At 41.5% G+C, this 10,437-nt stretch overlaps 1 protein-coding gene across 1 annotated transcript; it reads right to left on the reverse strand.

Moving 5' to 3' along the window:
* Positions 1–923: 923 nt before the first annotated feature.
* LOC112879831 (protein SMG7) lies at positions 924–7,952 on the reverse strand. The gene is made up of 8 exons (XM_025944244.1): positions 7,795–7,952; positions 7,316–7,420; positions 6,429–7,022; positions 6,218–6,340; positions 4,833–5,062; positions 2,595–4,726; positions 2,265–2,405; positions 924–1,471 (listed from the first exon to the last, which is right to left on the reverse strand). Exons 2-6 carry the CDS (start codon positions 7,391–7,393, stop codon positions 2,623–2,625), a joined length of 3,129 nt encoding a protein of 1,042 aa, XP_025800029.1. The 5' UTR covers positions 7,394–7,420; positions 7,795–7,952; the 3' UTR covers positions 924–1,471; positions 2,265–2,405; positions 2,595–2,622.
* Between the last annotated feature and the right edge of the window lie 2,485 nt (positions 7,953–10,437).

The raw sequence follows: 10,437 nt of genomic DNA on the forward strand, positions 1-10,437 counted from the left end.
CGGCGCTGAGGGAATCAGGAACTTGTGTCTCGCCGGCGAAGGTGTCGAGCACGACATAAACTTCGTCAGACTCGTAGATGACCTCTTCAGTGCCATGGTGCTCGCTGTCCTCCAAGTTTTCCATGGCAAGGCGCTACCGATGGGTGCAGCAAGCCGAGGAGAGACGCTGCCGACGGGACAGCGTGACCCGAGGAGAGGTGAAGGCGGCGTTGGAGATGGGACGACGTGCGGCGCTGGCGAGCAGGCTGCGGTAGCGGCGGCGGCGCATGGGTGTAACGAGTCGCCGGTGGATGTGAACTTGTGGTGGATCAGGAGCGATGTGGCCTGTGGGCAGCCAATTTTAATCTCCATAAGGCAAAGCCGTTGCATCTCCATCGTCCCGAGGCGCGCCGGAGTTACTGCGACGACGAAGCAGAACGGGCTGCTTCGCGGAAACCCGAGGCGGAGACTAAATACAGCGATCAATACTGAATTTTTTAATTTGGGAAATACAGCGATCATAACTGAATGGAGGGAGTATAACACTGTTAGTTTTGACATCATCTTATGGAGCTGGACAGTGCCATTCAAAGCTCAAGCAAGTGAGAAAATCGGCAGGGTTATAAAAATCTCGAAGCTCGACTTTACGTGCAGCTGGTCGATCACTAAAGTCGGTCCCAATGCCCACTGCGGGGGGTTCATTCACATTAAATAATATGCCACATAAGCAAATTTGATGATACGATATTAAAATTTTAAAGCAAGGGAGGAGAGGGGTTTCATCTATGTATGAAACTTGGTGCAGAATATTTTAGAAACTTAATGACTGCTCCACATGGTATTAGAGGCATAAATTGCATTTCATCTCATCTTATGATCCTGACCAACTTAATCTGGAAAGCAATAACCACAGTTCAGGTGCTCGTTCTCCAAAATGACACACATTAACAAAGATCAATAGAAACCATTTAAGATACTGTATCAAACCACAGACAATTTATGCAATACTGAGGGTTGGTCCATACAGTTCAGGGAATTGTAGGTACCACACAATACCATGACAAACTGTTCCAAACATTTAATTGTGACTTGCATCAACAAGCGAATCACCAACCGATACATTGTTTCCAAACAGAACGGAGCATGATAACAAGACACAGTAGTCATACTTGAGAAGCAACTAGGCCACATGCTAGTTATTCCTTAAACTTTTATTCATAGTTAGATCACATAGCAGAACCAGCAACTGACTCCACACTTGATGGCCTTTCAGTCGCTGCATCAACCATTCACTCTCGCCATTCTTGTGGTAGCTAACTTGTCCAATGAGAAATGAAGCATATGGTCCGTGCAGAGTGCCTATAATCACTGGATTCGAGTTTGTTTCAACAAACCTTTGTGTCTGAGCATTTAAGACCTCATACAACTCATCCCCATCTGATTGATCAATCATCCTCCACTCCCTCTTGGGCCCAGAAGACGATGGCACTCCCTGTAAATTGCAAACCAACCAAATAATGTATAAGCACAACATGCAAACATCCCAACTTCCCAAGCAGACCTTATTTGGAGTAGCTCTTGACAAATGGTGATCTATAAAAGAGATTTGCAAAACAATAATTATCCAAGAGACAACTTATCTAGCTAAGAACAATAAAAAAACACACTCATCGAATTTGCAAGTTACACTATTGAATGCAGAAGGCGTAGGTATTCCATCCAATTGCAGGAAGTCCTTTAACCCTACAGTCTATTGCTAAATAGATACAAGTCGTTTTAGAATTACTATCATCTTATTTCATCCTGGTATACCTTATCAATGATGTTCCAATTTCATAAGTAAATGCAGTCTCTTTCTTAACCCCTCTCCTCATACCACATACTTAGATAAACTATTGGAAGATTAAACAATATCATTTATAAATAATTACCAAGCTCCTGAACAAACCCCTATAATGGCATTACACCAATACAATTCCAGGCATAAAAAGCCACAAGAACTGTTGATAATAGCAATGTAATGATTACTCCTTTTGGCCTAAAGTAAAATTGGTTGAAAAATCCTAGTGCATATTACAGTTGAATCTAATAGCGACCAACCACAAAAAACAACTGCCCTAAAAAATATCACAAAAAACAACTGAGGAAGTATACTCCAAATTTCAAGAATTTATGATATAAGCCACCTCCCAGTGAATACATCTCAAAAGAACAAACAGAAGGGAAGACAAATTGAAAGCATGCGCATCCAAATAACCTGCATAGAACTGAGGCATCAAACTTACCAAACCTAACAGCAGCCATTGCCATGCTTCAAAGAATACCATTCTCAAAAGAAATTTAACACTATGAGAGGGCTGCAGGTGTGGGCCGAACTCAATAGGGGGTCAAGCTGTGCCACTTAATCCAACGATCCCCAGCAACTCCTATATAATAAATGAAATAAAAACAATATTAATGAGAACTGCAACATCCTTAGAGATGCAAACCAAAATATGCTCCAGTAAAATAGAATGCACAAAGTGAAATGATAAAGACCACATGCTATAACAAATACTGAGATAATAAAAACTCATGTGTAATGGCTAATTGACACTGAAAGGAAGGATCTTTACCAGCAATCACTCTGGTACAAGTACTGAGTCACACATGGTAACTGTTGGACCAGATAGAATTTGTTGGCTCTTGTTCAGCCACTTGACCACTTTGCTGATTTTTTTGCTGGTAATTTTGGAACATATTCTGTTTGGCAGGCTCAAAAAGATGGAAGTCTTGCCATGTCTTCTCAATTGGCCCTTGTGGGTGTATCCCAGAGACCTGCTGTTTCCCAGGGAAGGGGAATGGAGTGGTGAATGCAGTGCTACTAGCACTCACACCAGGATAAACAGCTCTTAAATTGTGGACATGATCCACTGATGGCTGATAGCCATCCAACCAGCTGTAATCATCGACCTGTGGGCTCTGCAATTTTTCAACTGAAATAGAATCATCTTGACGCTTAGGGGTAACATGATTAAATCCTGGAGGTGGTCCAACAGGCTTTGATGGACGACTAACAGGGTTCTTCTTTGAAGCAGCTAGTGGTGCTTCAGTGAATTTCAGTGGTGCACCACCTGATGGTGCCATTGAAGGTACAACTGAATCAAGTGTAGAGGGGATAGTCTCTCCAGTAATTTTTACCTGATTATGTATCAAATTTGTAATGTTACCACTAGATTCAACAGGAATTTGAGGCGAATACCCCATAGACTGTAAACCACTCAATCCAGCCTGCAATCTCTGCTCCAGATAACCATTTCCAGTTATGTTTACATTCTTCAATCCATTCATTAAGAGAATTTCTTTTTCACTGAGCAACTTCGAATAATCAGGGCTACTGAAACGTGGAACCATTGATGCAGATACCCGTGGGTCAGAGACAACATCTGGAAAAGTTGACATTGTGTTCCGAGGACCTACATGCTGTGCACCATTGCTTATCCAGCTGGAAGCAGACACCTCAACAGGCTGCATGAGTTCAAATCTTGGATCAATGCTAGGAATCACCTGTTGCTCACCATTAACAGCCCAGCTGATCGAAGACATAGGAAGCGACTGGTTAATGTTATAATTACCAGCAGCTGATGCAGATGCAGTGCTGTTATAATTAACAGCCGCAGACATTGATGAAGTGCTCTGAACAGACACTAAACTAGCATTGGCTGGCCAACCAGCAGCAGACATTGGTACAGGATGGGTGTATCCATTAACTGACAGGTCAGAAGAAGCTTTTGGAAACTTCTCGGAAGATGTAGGCTTGAAAACAATTTCTTCATCATCGTCTCCTTCAGGACACAACTGCACTTTCGATTGAAGTGCACCCATATTACCAGAAACTGAATCAATTCTTCTAACCGCTTCATGCTCCGTTTCAATGGCATTTGTTTTGAGCGCATCAGCAGACTCATGTAGAGGGGCACTAACTTTGGGAACAGGAGGTTTCTTGGCCATGACAAACTTCTTCGAAGATGGATCAAAATATATCCTCCACTGATCAACCTGAACAAAGTTTAGCAGTGACTTCCCTGCGGCAAAAATCCGTTGAACCCGTGCTTTCTTCTCCTTGGTGCTTCCAACATTTCCAAATGTGTGTTTGCTTGAGAAATCCAAAATGACATGTGCAGGAACTAATGGCAAAAAACCTCTTAATTCAAGATCTTCCCAAAGGGCAAGCCTGTTGACAGTTTCACCCTCCTCATACATGCTCATATTAGAAAAACAAGCCTCATCGTCATCACCATCAATGGCTGCAAGGTTTGTGAGGACGAGCTTATTCATAAATGCGATACACTGGTTCCAGAAGAAAGATCTAGCACTTGCATGTTTTTCCTCCATCTCTGAATCAACAGCCAACTCTGGATGGGATGCCAGCCATTCCATGTAGACTAGAATGGCTGGCAGATAGAAACTTGATGCAACATCACGAAGCTCTGAACACCTTCTGAGAATTCGTCCAACAAACTCAAAAGCTGCTGTAAACGCACTTTGAAGCAGTACTCTGCGTTGCACAATTTCAGCATATGACTGGCTATCAGGTTCTTTCTTTACATTATGCACTGTGAATATAAGGATGGCAGTGAGTCTAACAACAGCTAATGCATTTTCTGCAGTATCAGAACCGAAATTAAGCTCCTCCTCAAGACCAGATGAAAGAAGAATCTGCAAATCATTGCTGACTGAAGAAAACAGCTCCCCAAATGTTTCCAAACTGTGAAAAAGGAGAAAAGAAAGAAGAATTATTATGTAGGCAGGTTGACACCAAGCGCAAGAGGGTTGAACATAACAGTTCAGTCATGTAAGCAACTCGAATATACCTGGTCCTCGTGAAAAGAATCCCATTGAGCCTAACAAATCGTATATAGAAGGTCTTCAATGTATCCAGAATATTGCACTCCCGCTCTCTTGCAGCTGTTTCTGCATTAACATCTTTTGGCTGAAACCTTACTTCACCCCGTCCTCGGCCCCTCCCAGATGCGCGTGGGGGTAATGTCTTAGCAATGGGAACTTTATTGTTATCTGGCAGCTGTCCATAGCTTTGACGATTCTGCATAGGAAGTTGTACCATCATGAATTTCTATTTTATAGTGCAAATCTGGAAATATATGTCGACTTCCCGATGAAAACATTTTCTGTTCTTTTAATAAAAGGAAGCCTTAACCCACTCACCATTTCATGTCCTGTTGCTATACATTCAATAAAACTAGACCTATTATGTCTGGTCCAAAAGAATGCTGTTTGTTTGTGTTGTTTATTACTCAAGAGAATGATGCTAATATGATAGGAGAATCTAGGAAATAGCAAGAACAATATGAACAAATAATAATAAACTGCAATCAAGGTTAACAATTAACCTGATCTGATAAACAGAAGTTATATGAACCAGCAAAACGCTAGCATTCTTTATGACAACATATTAGGAGGTTGATATGCAAGTAATGTGCAAGACTATGGAATACATGCAATCGGAAAATATATCCTACCATTATCTATTGACTACATATGTTCATCTAGTAGATAAAATGCACAAAATTCTCCACTTAATTTGATACACAATATTTATGCATCTACCTTGAGCCACAAAGGAGTGATACCTTGGGTTATCGATATCAACCAAAATGCTAAGACTTACATATGAGAAAGCATAAATATAGATGCCTCAATAGCTAATTTCACTTAATTCTTTTAGCATATACAATGTGAATTGCTCAGTTTCAGCCATTGGAGACCATATAAAAATGGCAATCTTGCATGACTGGAGTCATTAAAAACATCTCAAGATGAACTGTAACATTCTAAACGCGACAGCTTTACATAATAAAACATTCTGAGCTCGACAGCTGTACATGGTTTCACAGGGACAGAGGAGAAAATAAATCATTTGCCACGTCTGAACATGCAAAACAAGTGACATTACATGATATCTGTATCATATACAATTGTAAAAAGTGCCAATGGTCATATCTCATGTTCCACAGCAATAATTAAGTAACGCTAAACAGAAATCCAACCATCCATCTGATATTCAGATATCATCATGCAAAGAATACAGAGATTAGCAGACAAGTCAGGAGACCCATGAATCCATGATAATTCTCACATATTGTAGCAAACCAGTTCTAATAGAGGTATCAAACCAAAATGAGAAAGCATGATAAGAACTAACTACAGATCTGAGTTAACAAAGAGATAGCACCAATACCTTCTCGAAGAGAATAATCAAGTTGTCCCGTGCAGTGGTAAAAGGAGTATCTGCAGCTAAGCTTCGGAAGTACCTATAAACAGCTACCACCTCATTGCCTGAGTAAGAAGCTAGTATAGCAAGCTGGAAAAAAAAAAGGAAAGAGCAATCATTAAAAAACTGAGTAGTGATTAAAATAATCAATCGAGCAAATATAGCAATGTGATCAAACCTGATGATGAGGGTTTCCACTGGAAGGATAGATAGAAGCTGCCTCCTTGTAGTAACTAGAAGCGGCAGCATATTCACGACTAGCAGAATCACCATCACCATGCAAACTCTTGTAACGAGCAAGATCTCCCAAATATATTAGGCAGCGATGGCATGAAATCAAACCTTTCTTCAACTGAGCTGTTTTCTTGTCATCTCTCACAGAGTTGCTAGCATTCTCAAAGCCCTCTGGAAAGTAACCAAGTGGAAGGCCACAGTTGGATTTGATCTTTAACATCAAGTCATGATAGAAGCCAGTTGCTTCTGAAAGGAAGCTTTTGAAGGCTGATTTAATTCTCTTCACTCGATCTGGGTTGGCACTGCTCTTCCCACTCTGAGATGCAGCCGAGTTTGCAGCACTAATGCTCCTCCTGAAGTCCTCAATTCTTTTGTAGTGCAGCTGCCAGAGGAGATACTCTACCTCATTCTGTTCAGAGAAGTCATGATCTATAAGAATTATCTTCTCAAAATTGTCACGCATCTGAAGCCATATGTTGGGATCTGACGGGACTTTGGACTGCACGGACTTGCGGAGCTGATCTTCGAGTTCGTTATTCTGCACAATTAACATTGCAATGTCACCATTGTATAGTAATGCTCTGCATGGACTGATATCAATTGAATCTCCTTGCAATGTTTGGAGAAACCAGAATACATGCAAAGCATTGACTTAAACACAATTACATCCTCCAAAATCTAATAGAGCATCTACAGAACATGACAGATAAGCTAACAAGCAGCAAAAGGCCGGGACATAGAGGACACCACTAGATCAAAAACCTGCTGCGGAGAGCAGCCATATTAGGTGTAACATGCAAAGGAAACAAAAGAAAATAACGGGCTCGAGACCTTGTTGAAGAGGCGTTCCGCGAGGTCCCGTGAGGACGTCGGGGTGGGGGTAGCACTATCCATCGGAACAGTCATCATCCATCAAACGCGCGCGGGTTTCAGCACCTGCAACAAAATCACGAGCGCTAGAGTCAGCAACGGAAAGCAATAAAATAACGCCGGAAAGTACCATCCAATCTCGCGAGCAGGTAGGTAACTAGAGTATCTAGGGCGCCGGCGCGGTCCGAGCGAATCAAACCCTAAATCCTCCACCCAGCAAAAGAGCAAGCGGTGGGGGGCGATGAATCTACGCGGCCGTCTAACCCCCCGGCGAGACGCCGCGAATCCGCGGATCTCCCCGAACCCCGGCTAACCCGGGGCGCCGAGGGCCGCGAAATCTGGGGTCAAAATCCACGGCTCCGCGGCGGGGAGAGCTCGTGATCGGGGGAGCGGGGAGAATGAATCCGAGGAAATTGCTAGAGCGGGGGAGGAATTAGTACCTGGTCGATGCTTGCTCTCGCGACGGGAGGCCGGAAGCGAGAGAGGTGAGGGGAATTTGTGGGGGGATTGGAGAGACAGAGAGGAAGAGGGAGGAGATTTCCTTGTCTTTTTGTCGTCGCGTCGTCGCCGTGTTGGGGTTGGACTCCAATCCCTCCTCGGCGAGGCGAGGCGGTTCGGGATGAGTCTGACGCCTGGGACCCACACCCTCCTGATTTTGTTTTCCTTCTGCAGCCCATGGGCCGTGGTTTTTGAATGAAACAACCTGTTGCGGAGTCAGCAATTGGATTATGCTTGGCTAAAAAACAATTGGATTATGCGATTAAAAAAAATACTAGGCTTGTGTCCGTATGTTGCTATGGGTAGCAAAAGATTTTGAAGCCAATAATCGATTGAGAATGGAAGCATCAACATTTTTCTATATAAACACAAGTTTTATATCAAGCAACATAAACAGCAAAAATCACATAATTTGTTTGTACACATTATTGAGGCAAAGTTGTTATTCAATAGCCTAAGTGCTCAACCACAACAACACCACGCTTCATGCTATTTTCAAATGTTTCGAGTTGCCGTGTGCTTCCGCCACAACGCTTTATGAACACATAAGCTTAAGCAAACCGGTTTATGCATACAGTTCATTTAGCTTTAATCGTTGTATATAAGGCTGAGTGCTAACAAAGTTCAGAACGCTGCATACACATGGAACTCTTCAGAAACACTGAATGGCAGCATTGAAGAACAGCTCCTTGGTCTGCTTGCACTTGATTTCCTGAAGGAAACTTAGATGCTACGTGTGAAACAAATTTCCTCTATCAACATCAATTTTTATTAAATAAAATAATTGTAAAAACATGTATCAATATAGGCATACACTTCGCCTTCAATAAAACTACAAATCATTGTTAGTAAAAAAGGGCAATTTGGATACCTAGTAACCGATTTTTCCACCGCTTGATCCAAGTAAATGATGATGTAACTTCACCGTCTTCCTATCGCCCAACTGCTAGCCTGCATCTGCCACCCAATCACAGGCAGCACCACCTCCCAACGCTGACATCTCCATCGCCACCCCTGTCCTAACATCCATCGGATACAAATCCGGGAACGGATAAACCAGCAGCCATGTACATCTGAATGTATCCATTGTAGCAATGCTCAGGCTAGAAGATCCAGCATCTGGACCGAAGCTATTCAATCCAAATGCATGAAAGTTTTTAGTTCTCCTATTTCATTCAGCTCAACTACACTTATAACAGCAGATGCATGATTCTGAAATTGGAACGGCATCAATATTAAGGGGACAACAAACACATAATAAGCTAATCTTACTGATTGATATCCTTGTTGGAGTAATATCATGATTGCAACATAAATTATATTTTATTAAAAAGATGCACAACTCCAAACCGGTCCTTACCATGAGTTTTGCAGCTACCCACTCGACCCATATTTTCTAAGTTTGAACACAAAACCGGTTACTGCACTTCCCACGATGGGTGCTTGCAGAGGCCATTCACATGCCTGCACTTCCATGCTTTCTAAAAGAAATTGTGTATCAAATCATATAAATTGCTATATCTCACTTGTAGTGCCACAAATGCAACTCATGTATCTTAGCCAAAATATAAGACCTACCTTAAAGTTCTTCTTAACAACTTGAGCTTTAGCATTAGGACATGCACATAAGACCAATATGGAACCGAATAAATGTCTCATGAAAAAATCCTAGTGAAATATGGCACTTTGAACATATTGAATGATGATTTTCCAATACTAGGTGGAGTGCCCGTGCGTTGCTACGGGCGGTAAAGATAAGACACGCTCAAATAGATCGCACGTAAATATTCAATGTAAGAAAGTGCATTACACGTCATCCACTGGACAATAATAATGTGAAATGAAGCAAAATACTTTCATACTTAGTTACAGATTTCAATAGCGTAGTATTTGAAATAAACAAATGCTAGAATTGCTACGGGTAATAAAATATTTTTCATGAATAAACACATCAATATACAAGATAAACAGAAGTGCTCAAGATAAACACATCAATTACAACACACACCGGGATAGTTCTGATGATAATATAGATGCATGGATACTTGCAATGAAGAGATACATGAACATGATTAATTATTGGGTCTCCAGTATGCCTAGCAAAACATGATCATGGTCAACCAAATTTACAGTACCAGACCTTTGCATCTCGAACTTTATATATGAGTAAAAGTATAGTAGACTCTCCCATGTAGAATTAAACAAGTATAATATCCCCTTCTCAAATAAGTTATTTAACATTTTCTTTATAATGATAACATCTCTTCACAGGACATGCGAGCAAGGTTGTTTCCATTCTTGACCCCATCCCTCGTAGCATTCCAGAAGTACTCCTCTATCCTGTTCCCATTCAGCTCTATGTTGTCTCCAAGTTGCAAGTCCCAAATACAAATTCTGTTGTCAGAGAAATTAAACAGTATAAGTGAACGGTAAATACAATTGATCTGCATTATCAAATTTGCCAAGAAATAGCTGAATTATTGCACATGCACCTGTTCATAATCCAATAATTCTCAGGACAGTAGAAATATCAAAGTATGAACAACAACAAAACACCAGGACGGGGGTCATGAAACACATAACAT

Source organism: Panicum hallii, chromosome 2, assembly GCF_002211085.1.
Source record: "Panicum hallii strain FIL2 chromosome 2, PHallii_v3.1, whole genome shotgun sequence".
NCBI lineage: Eukaryota > Viridiplantae > Streptophyta > Magnoliopsida > Poales > Poaceae > Panicum > Panicum hallii.